Raw genomic sequence first — 12,842 nt, 5'->3', positions numbered from 1 at the left:
AAATCTTGGATTAGATTTTGTCTGATTGAAATTGCATTACTATAGAAATACTTTGAGGAGTATTTTTATACATATATTGAAGGAGAGATATATTCTAATAATCTATACAAAAGTTCGTTTAGATATTTAGTCCTCAACTCACGTGCAAGTATTTGAGGTAAGTAGCAATTGCAGAATTAGACTATTCATTCATAGTATATAGGTATTTGAAGTAAATCGTAGCATATTGCTTGTGTCGTAGCTCTCTCTACGTCGTAGCTTTGCCTACGTTGCAGTATTGCCTACGTCGTAGCATTGCTTACACCGCCATTGCGTTTCTTACGTCGTCGGCTATATAAGGGATTCAGAATATATAGAAAAGAAAATACCTTCCTTACACAAACATTTTAATTCATGGACTAGTTTAGATAGATTTCAACATTTACCTACACATACATAGTTATGACTCTCCATTTTCTTTAATTAATAAAATATATTTTATTTGAATAATGAACTGATTATTGAATTATTGAATAATGAACATGAAATAAATTACGATATGATAAAGTTGAAGATGAATTTCAAATAAATAAAGAAGAAATATTTCATAATAATAATATTTTTTAAATAATAGCTGTTGAATTTAGAGAAGGACTTGTAAATATGTATCTTCTGGCGTGTATAAATTATTCTTCTTCTCAAATAAGATTTGATTATTTTTGAATATCGCCTTCTATGCATATAGACATAATGTTATGATTAATTACATATTAAATTAATAAAAACGAATGACAAGAAAATATCATAATAATTTAAATAATTTTCTTAGTTTATTGACTAGAACAATATAAGAAGTCACAAGAATCTAAGTATAACTATAAGTTTCTAACACTTTATTTACATTTCATATCTAAACTATATCTTCCCTTTGAGGAAATATTAGCGAGAAATAAAATTAAGTAAATGAATTTCCATAGTCATGAATGTACAGAGCTAGAATTGACTAGCGTTAGTGATTTCACAACTATGGAAGCGGGTCGTGTCGTCGGCGGGTCTCTCACTTGCGGAAGCAGGAGATGGGGTTGAAGTAGCACTGGCGAAAGCGGACCTGCCTCTTGTCAGCGCGCCACTGCCGCGCCAGCCGCCCGTCCAGCGGGCGCAGGCCCCAGCCGCGGGGCTCTGCTTGCGGCCACGACCGGCTCACTCGCCCCATCCTATACACACAATAAGTTTTTTTAGTATTATTTAGTACATTTAAAAAAATACCTAGACGTAATTTTTTGTTAAACTAGGCTGGTATGATTTAAAAAAACATCTGGATATAGTTACCAACAAAATTTCTATTATTGTGATGATAGAATCATTATTCCGAAACACATTATAAAGTAGAATATAACAGAGATACAAATCTGTCTCATAAGAAGTTAATTTTAATCAAATATTTAGTCACGTGCTCGTGGGATTACAATGAGTTTTATTGTCATTGCATGTATTTTTTATTGTCATTACAAACACAAAACTTCTACAGATTTCTGCTCCCATGACTTAAAAAACTGAATTCATAAAAAAATTACATAATATTTTTATGTAAAAACTCGAGAAAAAATTAACTGTCCAAAATATGTTGTCATGATAATACTAATTGGCAATTAAGAGTTTGTTAAAATATTCAATTTAGAGTTATGCTCTTTCTATCTTTCCTTAATCCACAAATCAGACTTCACGGATATTTTCCTTCAATAACATTGCCTGTACACGTCGTCAAACATTATTTTTGTTTCATATCCGTGCACTTTGAATGAAAACCTATTTCCTTTGCGGCGGCACCGCGCGCGGCTGTCACGTTTCGCCACATTCAAAGCTGTAATTTTCTGTTTTTGTGTTTAAGGATACAATTCGATTATAAAACCCTTTCGGAGAAGCAATTTACTTGATCTGGTCAAGAGTATTGAATAAAAATAAAGATACGTTATTGTCAAGTCCATTACTTAATATTTCATAAAATCATGGTTATTTCTATATTATTTGTGAGAAATTCACATAATTTTTTGTTACATAAATTCCTGTCTTGATACTAACTAGGTATACCATTTGTTTCTTAACTTATAAGCACTAGCTTCTATATATAGATCATCATAAGATAGTGCATCCACGTAATAAAAACACCATACATCAATATTGCAATATAAAAAGCTACAAATTGTCATTGACGATATGTTGCAAATTATGTAATATGTCATACCTAAAATAATTTATATCTTCATATATTGATTTTAAATTGCATAGGTATTTAAACGGTTTTTATTCACGGACCCAAGAGAAACTACTCGGTACGGCAATAGCCGCGCCATCACGCTGCATAATAATTTAAAATAGTACTTATATAATGCCCTTGCTTACTTTGAAATAAAAATTTGTAAATAGAATTGAATACAAACTTTAGTAGGTATATGTTGTTGATGTAGATTGCCGAACCGTAGTTGTCGGCGTGGTGGGAACGGCTTTCTTAATTAGGCAGGCACTGCACTTATGTTTGCGAGAGTTAATCACAACGTAACTCGAGGCACTAGTTTAGTTAATCGGGGTCTTGAGTGCCTCCTCTATTATAGTAAACTCTAATTTGAGTAATACTTTATTTACTCAAATTAGAGTTTACTAGAACAGTTTCAGGTTGAACAAGCTTGGGGCCCAATTTTAGTTAAATCAATGAAGTTTTGTCAGTGTAAATTTAGAAAGAAACGACGAATGTTTTTTTTCTAAATGCAAATTAGTTATTGTCATAGATCAAAAATTACCGTGGTTATTCTGTACAAACTCTTATTTGTATAGTAGTATAGATAATAGGCATATGCGTTAAATAAACATATGTATAAGTTTCTTCAAAAACTTAGTATCTAAAAATATGTAAAGTAATTGTGTGCCAAACCTGTTTTCAGCATCGAGCTGTAGCAGCAACTTGCGTAGTGCGGCGGTGTCCACGGCGTCCCAGGATCCTGACAGGTCCAGTTCTTCCGGACGCGCTACTATCGCGTTCTCCGATTGCTCATCGTCGGATTCCTATAGGTATAAATATAATAATTTCAAATCCACCATACCTACTGAAAACAATCGAAATAAGAGATTAAGAAAATTTAATTATTATCATCATAGGATTCAGTCAATTGAACATGTGTGTACTATTCACACAATATACACTTTTAAGAACTCTAATTCTGAGCACTTGAGTAGTGTTAAATTTAAAGACATGCATGAAACATAGTGTTTTTAAATAAATAAATAAATAAATAAATAAATATATTAGGACAAATCACACAGATTGAGCTAGCCCCAAAGTAAGTTCGAGACTTGTGTTATGGGATACTAACTCAACGATACTATATTTTATAAATAGATACATATATAAATCGACATCCAAGACCCGGGCCAATCAGAAAAAGATCATTTTCCATCATGACCCGACCGGGGATCGAACCCGGGACCTCTCGGTTCAGTGGCAAGAACTTTACCGCTGCGCCACCGAGGTCGTCGAAAGTTTTTATTAAAGATACCACGAGATCATAGTACATTAACAGTTTTTTTTTCTAAAATAAAATTCCTCGTTGTGTTTACCACTGGTGCAGCAAAGGCTGTGACGAAAAGCAAAGCGACAGTGCCCATCATAACTACTGTGCTGGCGTTCTGTACGTTTGCTGTTTTCATTGTGATTGGATTCTGAAAAAAAACAATAGGTAAAACTAATGTTAAACTCAACGTTGTGTATGTGATGGGTACTAAAAGTAAAATAAATACTTTACTTTCTCCAGAGGATATTATCAAACCTCAGTAGGAGGGAAATGTAAATATTGCTTTTAGATTTAAATATTTTATTCTGAAACCGTTGTAATTTAATTTGTAAAGGCTATATGGGAAACTTACTTGAACTGAAATAAATTGGGTTGATTTAATTAACATAATCTAACAATACATCGATAAAAATAAAAAAGCAGATGAGTTAAGGCCCAATGAGAAATACATATGATGTGGGTGACCGGCGACCGGGCTCTGCGAACGACACCTCAGACAACGACTCGACGGTCGCTGACGCAATGTGGTTTTATTTCGTCGTCTACGTCTTTACATGTCAATGTGTCACATACACAGGAGGATTATTCAATGTAAAATATAATATCTGAACATGTATATACCTATTATGTAGCTGCGGTTTTATAACAAAAGGTACGAGAAAAGATATGATATGTCGGATATGTCATTAAGTGCAGAGATATTTCGTTTTGTTTATTGTAATGGTTTATGCATTTATCTTATTATTATTCATTATTTAATAATAATACTATAATTTATTAATTATTTCTAAAAAGAAAATAAAAAAATCCTTCAGTGGTCGGCGTATTTGAAAGCTAATCTACAACTCAGTATTAAACATTGTGTTTGCTTTTAGTAAAGTAACAAAATACTTGCATATATTAACGTTCTTCAAGCTTTTTGTTCATGAATTAAATTGTGGATTAATCCACTACCACTAAGATCAGTTTTATGAGCCACTATAAACCGCTCATTCTAATTAAAGCTAAGAGAAATAAAAAAATATTATTACCGATTTGTAGGAAGTATTTACGGAAAGATAAAATACATAGTCCAAGTAGCTAAGGATTTAGTTACAATTTAAGTCTGATGGTAATTGTTTTCAGCAAGGATCATTACAAGCGAGTGCTACAACAAGAAGTCTAATATAATTACAGAACGACGAGGATACTTGGCGCGGCGATCAAAATTGGAAAGTTCCAAAAGTCATTCTCAGCGATGCTTTTACTGGGCCAAATAAATTTGTCAACCTATTTGTTGTCAAAAAAATTTAATAAGGAGTTTTTAAGTTTTATGAAAATCTGGTTCGTAAATAACAATTTCATTTAATTTTCGAAACTTTAGCAACGAAAAACCTCACTAACAACATGATTTTTAGTAACCTTGGTTTTTTATATTTGATTGTTAGGAAAAATTTTAAGTAAATTCGAGACTTTTAATACCGCATCTTAAAAAAACTATTTCAATTTCCAACATTGCACGTTTAGTTCATATTATAATATTGCTGCGTGCGTAGGTGCTTAAAAATCGATTAACCTTTGATAAAAGGCCATCTTTATTAGATCTTAGGTCTATTGTATATTTGGGAAATATCTCTGAAGGAAGGAAAGGTTAAAGGGACAAGTTTCTCATACATTTGAGTTATGACGTCCCGGTGGGGGTTCGTATCACAAGCGCTCGGTTACAACGGCCAACAGACTCTGAATACCTTGACAAGTAATTTGAGATATATACTTACATACATTACAGAAATTTATAGAAATATACTCTAACAATAAGTAGTATATAGGCGGTATTAAAAAAGCTAAATCTAGGTTTTGCCCAACGTAAACAGTGTAACCAAGTGATACGGGCTTTACCTAGATCTAGCCGGATAAAACTAGGTGTAGCTGCACTTCGGGGTTTAGCCGTAACATCCTTATCTCTAAATATTATAAAATCAGGTGTATAATTTATTATGTTTTTAACCGAACGAAGCCGGGACGGGCCGCTAGTTAATTATATTTTGTTTAACTATGAATAACGTAATCGTGTTCTATAATTCATTCTTAAACAATGTTACCACTGCCACTTTATTCGATCAAAAAATTATAATATTATTGTATAATAGATACCCAAATACTTATTTATGTGCTTTGTGCATTGACTTTGTGACTTATCCATTTACTTGTTTTATTTAACTTCAACATTACGAGATGATATATCATTGGATTTCAAACTTATTGAAGATTTGACGAAGCCGTAAATAAAAACTTGTTAAATTATAACTGGTTTTACGTGTACTGACATAACAGCTAACAATGTTATTAGACTACTTTTTTCAATGGGATCAATATTTTCGCGGATGCGGTATACCTTGAGAATCGCTGGGTTATATTGTTATTGCAAAAATGAAAACAACAAGGTAAACAAACTGGAGTGACTAAGTAACACGATAGAGGGCAAATTATTCATAAGGTTTGTGGATTACGTAGGCTTTCAGTTTTCTTTCACAAAATGTTTTTTAGTAATTCAAATAATGTGTTATTAATGTGTATATTTTCAAGATATTGTACAAACTTAACTCGACGTATAGAAAACAATTTTGTATAGAAAAGAATGAAAGAATCCAAACATATAAACACATCATAATTTAAGTATTGAGAGTTCAGCTTAGATTAAAATTTATGACCGGCCGCTTGTCTGACATCATTTCTCTTTTGTGAATGCTGAAGTGGTATACAAGCTGTCGAGACAATTGGTTAATTAGTTTCTTAGCTTAGTTTAGTCACTTCGTACAACATTCACAAGGATGCGGACTCCAGACACCAAAGGCGAAATGTTTTTATCTAAAAAAGCGCATATCATTTTATTATGACTCGTCAAACTGTTATAGGTAATAATAGTTTGACGAGTCATTAACACGAGATTTAAGTTCCATAAAAAACTACAAGTCACCTGAAGTTTCAGAAGCTTCATAAAGGCATAAGCCTCTTCGATATCATGGCGTGCACATAAAAACTTATTCGCATAACCTCCACCAAGAGTTATAGGGACAACGTAGCCTCTCGTATTTCACCGTTTATTTAGCTATAAAGTCAGCAAACTTGACACTATACCTACTGTTATGACGTTACTACATTACCATCAAAGAATCTAATTTGACACCAGAAGAAAAGTACGTGATCCACAAAGATATTTTTAAACAAAGCTATAAAAACTAAAACAAACAGCTGATTTATTTTATTAAGCAGTAAATAAGATTATATAATGCAGCACATCTCCTGTTATCCTACGCTCGTCCCACGGATACGTGCCCTGGGATGCGAAGTATAATGATGAGGCCTATATTCTACCCACTGCACATTGGAAATTTGCAAAACAAAACCGGCACGTTAAAATAATATTGGGATTACGCTTGGGGATGGGGCTTGGTGACAACAAGCGCGAGTACCTATTTCAAATCATATTTACTAGTTATAATACATTACCTCCTCTGCACTATATATTATGCCATATATGCAGCTAAATGCGAATATTTCATTCTAAGAATGACGTTGGTTGGTCAGTAAGAAAGTTTAAGGTTTCTGTTCATTAAAACAATAGATCTATACTTACATAAATTTCATTAAAAATGATAAACTAATATTAATCGACTATATTAGTTTTTTGCAAATTAATCAATTGATCATTTTCTATTTTATTGTGTTAAAAAAAACCAAGAATTTAAGTAGGTATATAATATTAATATAGGTATATAATTGGCATATTTGCGAGCACGCTACTCAGTTCAAAATTTCATATTCAGGAATTTTGTATTTAACTGAAAATATGGCAAAAATATTGTTTCGTTCTCCCGAACGAATGAACATGTCTGAAGAAATCCAGCAATATAGTTGTGAGAGGAACGTGTTACAAAAAGACGTGTTTATGATCCTACGTTATGCAATGTATGTATATTGCTTTGCTTGCCGTAAAGATCTTCGGAACAGAGCATATTTACAAGCAATAAATATTCTTCTTTATATAATACATACAAGTTATTGCGTTTTATCGGGAATATATTGAAGACAGATGTATTCAGAAATGACAAAGGTTCAATGGCTTACAAAGAGTTTGATTAAAATATTTGATTTCGACGGCAATGAATACGATCAGTGTGTAACATGAAAGTAATACGACGAATATTTCAAAAGCCGTAACGCCGTTTTGTGTCGTACCGGCATATTTACCACTACTGGTGCAATAACTAACTATATAAATATAACTAATTAATGCTTTTAGACGACTTGAATGAAATCTGACACCAGTGTTAGCAATAATACAATTCAGCAACACTCGATATGAATGAAATTAATTAGTCCTTGTATTGGAACCGAAAATATTGCGTACCTTCGTCTTTCTTTAATTAATTAGCTCTTTCATTCTATTGTCCATACCTATAACTGCGAATAAAGCTTTTCCTCTAGCTTTTTCTCTTCCAAGAATATGTTCATAGTTTATATGTGGTAAGTAACCACTTATTATAATTTTTAAGTATATTATTCGTGGTTGAGGTTTATTTGTAAAATAAGACGAAAGAAATGATTTATTGACGTCTCATATATATTTGTATGTCTTTTCGCGGTCGATGTCCCAAGACCTTCAAATCATTCGATGCAGTTGATTGAAATATTACCATTAAAAAACGAATTATCGTAATTAATAAAAGAAACGTTATATTGTACTACTATCGCGCTTACAATTACATGTTAACGGATTTTTTTATTTAATGTAACTGACGTTTCAACGATTTTACAGTCGCCTTGGTCGCCGAATGAGTATTTAGTGTATAGTTCGAAATGGACGCAATTTCACAAAACTCACATAACTGTGTTATCCTATACACATCAGCAGGTTTAAATATAGTTACACCTTTTAAGAAATAAATAACTATATTTTTTTTACCATTGCAACACCAAATGCCATGGTCAAGATTGTTGATGTTCATAAACAACCAGTGTAGCCAGTCAGTCCTGTGGAGACAACGGCCTCATTTATTTTCATCACTTTCTTGACAAATAGATTTAAATATGTTTACACAACAAGGATCCATCAATACATTGATGGCGTATAAGTATTGAGGTTGTGTTATAATGTAGAACGGAAATTAGTTCAGGAACTTGCTCCCATATCGAGTTCTAAACTTGAACTTATGAATGAATTATATTCGATACTACTTACCTACCATTATAATGGATATGCTCATAGAGTTGGAATTTAAGTTTACTAAGTTGAAGCTTGTCTATATTGAAGCGCCTACTTATCTAACATGATCTAATATGCACTGAAAAATATAAGTTCTTATTTTGATATGAGCGAAATATTTTAACATATACTTATTACATTTTAAATAAGTGAGAATTAATCAGGTAATATTAAATAATTTTGATAACGTATTTAATTGAGTTTTGGGCAAATTAACTCTTCTATACTTCGGAAATGTATCATATATCGCCTTTGAAGGCGAGGTTGTTAAACCTTGACAAATTACAAATTTTCAGGATTATGTGAAAATATTTTCTTTCGAGTCAAGATATAATTTTCTTCTCAAAACAAAATTTCTTTCTTATTGAGAGTCATTGCGTTGATCCTAAATCATTATAAAAAAATATAGACAGTCGTCAGCGACCAATATACTATTCACTAAGCTATGATTTTTACTTGTGTCTATATGCAATGACTAGGGGAAAAAAGACCCTTTTTACCTTGAAATTCCCACGGGAAGAATAGAATCGAAACAGACTTTAGTTCCTACTGAGCGACAATGAAACGCTGTGCGATGTGATGCGTATATGAAAGATAATAGCCAGGCCACAATTCATACTATTTGCATCGCACCATCGCGTCACGCTGCCTTGTGGCATTTGTAGCTTTGCTATGCTATAAAATCAGGTAATAGACCAAATTGCTAGAATTTGATTTGGAATTATATGACTAAAGCCATGTAGAATAGGCCCTTCAACAGTTCAAGCATGTTGTCTGTTTTCTGGTTGATATCGTTTTTAAAGTACTAATTGCAAAGGTACATTCCAAGTCATACACCATATACATAACACCATATCACATTTTGTCATATAAAAATAGAATTTCCTTATCCGCATTAAACTTATAGCAACATGACACCATATCACATTTTGTCATATAAAAATAGAATTTCCTTATCCGCATTAAACTTCTTGCATTCTGCACGTCACTCCACCACTTCCACTTCTTCATATGAATAAAGTTCCTGCTTGCTTATGAATTTCCGAGTTATTACTCGGCTCATCATTCAAGTGGTAATGTTTTTATTGTTTTGACAGATCATTTGATACAATGTGAAAATGCAGGCCGGAGGAGCTGCCGGACCGTAACGAAGGAGTAAATCTTGTGATTTTAAAGAAATTGTTGTTTGATTTAAGTAATATAACTGTTATATTTTAATACCTTGTACGTTTTAGAAAGTTCAGAATACTTTAGAAAATTTACATACATCAAATATTTAGTTTTTTTTTCACTCACAAGAGTGAATTAAAAATCAGTCATATAAACTTTTTCAAATTCAAATAAATTAAAATATTTGGTACTTTCTGCTATTAACTTTTAAACTTTTGTTTGAGGTTATTTACTCGACGGTTTTCAATGAAAGGATACAAGAGTAGAATATAAACTGGAATAAATAGCACACATGGTACTTTTATATCCCGAAATTATCAATAAAAATAATCTGCTAAAAGAATATGCAGTGTGACAAAGAGTATGTCCGGTTTAATTAAAACAAAACACATCTCCCCAGTTGGCAGTTGATGCGCAGTCCCAAAGTCACATTGTTGGACAAATTAATGGCAATGTTATTTAATAAAACGCTCAGTCAATTGTTTCATTAGACAAGAAAAAAGTTAAAATGAATTTCAGTAGGACAGTCTCTGTTGTGACATGTAACTTATATAAAACAATGGAAACACAGTGCTGATTAATAATATTGATATAAAAAATACCACCGCCTGATTGTTTTTTTTTACTTTATATTTCTTACCCTAATTCGTGTTAGGTATATACGATCTTTAACTGCAGAGATTATCGTATTTTATTGCCAAATTGGTAAACAGTGTTAACCAACTTATGTTTTATGCATATTATGTATTAATTTGTTTTAATATTTTAATGTTTGTATTATTGTCTATATTAATTGTATTTATTGTTATTCCTGTGACAGCCAATAAATTAGTAATAATTAACTATACAATCTGATGCAGTATGCATCAACAAGTCAATTCGTGTCGTACAAATTTGAAATGGACTGCGATGGAATGCGACTTTTTGAATGAATAAACAGAGTATTTCCACACCGTGGAAAATACACCATTATACTGAGCATAAATAGCTATCATTAGATATCAGGCAGTGTAAATAATAGAGATCATATAAGGAATTAATAAATTAGCGAACATGAAGATTGATCAAACTTTTCAATAAACATAAGATATAAAAAAGTTGAGGAAAGAAATATGTGACATTGGTAGTGATAGTAATTGAAAAAAATGTGTATAAATGAATAAATATAAGTATGGAAAAAACAAAATTAGACGAAAAGTGTAATGAGACAAACATTTGGTAATAAAACTTTGACTATTATTGAATATTTTAAATTTAAAAATAAATGCGATATTAAATAACTAAAAAATACTAAAACAAACGAAATCAGTATAAATCAAACTTAACGTACACAAATGGTACTTACCAAAGACGGGACTAAAGAAAACTTGCAGAGTAGAACAGCTACGGTGCTACGATCGCGGCTACGAGTGCTACGAGCGCGTCGCCACTTGTAGCTTCCGCGTGCGCCGCCGATGATTCCCAAGCAATGCTGTGGCTGATGGGACGACGCCGCTTATATACCTACAGGTTGAGCGCTACGGAGCGGCTACGGCTACGTACCACCACTTCTACGAAATTCGCGTTACGTATTTTGAGCTAAAATTCGGCCGTTCGCCATGTGTTTGTTGACAGCGGTGTTAATTACTTCGTTGTGATTTTAGGTCCGTTTATTGACAATCAAAACTTCAAATTGAAATTTAATTAACTATTAATTATATGATATATTACGCTTGTTAATTTAACTAAAGAGATCATTTTGATCGTTCACTATATACGTAAATAAAATATTAATTAATTGTAAATATATTATTTACAAATTTTACAAATAGTTTATAAAATCGTAAAAACTATCTTCCTTTTTTCTATATTCAGATGTTTATATGATTTTATATTCTTTATTATTTAATAGATCGCAATGTGCAATTGATGCGGTAATGATTTCAACAATCGCACATGTCGTGGTCGCATGATCATCATCAATCGTCGCACGTCAAGAAGGTTTAATAACAATTTGGGGTATACCGATTATGTCGTGTAAACAAGAGCGAGATAACGATATGTGATATATTATTGCCCCGCTAAGCCGCGGTGATACCACGCAATCACGCCTGTCATTATTACCCGGAAAGGTCCGATTTCAATTTTGATAGGAAAACACGAAAAAAATAAGAAAAATGACTTACTTGCCCAAAATTTAAATTTTTCAACTTTTTCGAAATATTATGCCTTTTAAGCGATATTCAACATTTGCACATTTGTATTATAATGTCATAATATCGCATATCACGGGAAAACGATGGATAAAAATGACACAGGACCGTAGGAATACTAGGAATAGGCGCGAAAAAAAGAAGGCATATCCTCATAACCTTCCAGTGGGTTGATAAAGTTTGAAAATAATGAGTATTGAAATCCTTTATCTAAAACCCTCTGTATACAAGACATGCGGCTAAAAATTAAAGAAGCAAACAAAATGCGGTTAAGAGCGAATTGAAATCGCGTACCGAAGGTCTCATAAACCTCTTTTTTTTACTTTTATCATTTATTTATTGTTATGTACTTTCCTATTTACGATTTTCCGATACTTTTCCATTCTCTGTAGATAAGATCTGATGTCCGTGAAAATTGTAATCGCGAGCAAAAATGCGAAATAAAGATCTTTTGATCGCAATTTAACTTAAAAGATTAATGTTTTCACAGCTAAATGAGTGAATATTGATATATATTAATATATAAATGAGTGTATTCCAATTTAATTCTTGATAAAAAGGGTCTTGACAGATTGACACTAGAAAAATCATCCTACTTATAAGTGTTTTATTTTTACTTTTTCTGGCACGGTACCCTAAAATTACGAAATTAAAACTTTCGAATGAAATATTATAATTTACAAGCTCAGATTT

General features: G+C 32.2%; 1 protein-coding gene across 1 annotated transcript; it reads right to left on the bottom strand.

Annotated features, from left to right (window-relative positions):
• Nucleotides 1-374: 374 nt before the first annotated feature.
• On the bottom strand, nt 375-11,421 carry AstC (Allatostatin C). Its single transcript, XM_053753550.2, has 4 exons — nt 11,303-11,421; nt 3,589-3,690; nt 2,906-3,036; nt 375-1,193 (listed from the first exon to the last, which is right to left on the bottom strand). Exons 2-4 carry the CDS (start codon nt 3,676-3,678, stop codon nt 1,037-1,039), a joined length of 378 nt encoding a protein of 125 aa, XP_053609525.1. The 5' UTR covers nt 3,679-3,690; nt 11,303-11,421; the 3' UTR covers nt 375-1,036.
• Nucleotides 11,422-12,842: the final 1,421 nt, after the last annotated feature.

The sequence above is a fragment of the Plodia interpunctella genome, chromosome 13, assembly GCF_027563975.2.
Source record: "Plodia interpunctella isolate USDA-ARS_2022_Savannah chromosome 13, ilPloInte3.2, whole genome shotgun sequence".
In the NCBI taxonomy this organism is placed as follows: domain Eukaryota; kingdom Metazoa; phylum Arthropoda; class Insecta; order Lepidoptera; family Pyralidae; genus Plodia; species Plodia interpunctella.
This window is presented reverse-complemented; position numbering and strand designations above follow the sequence as displayed.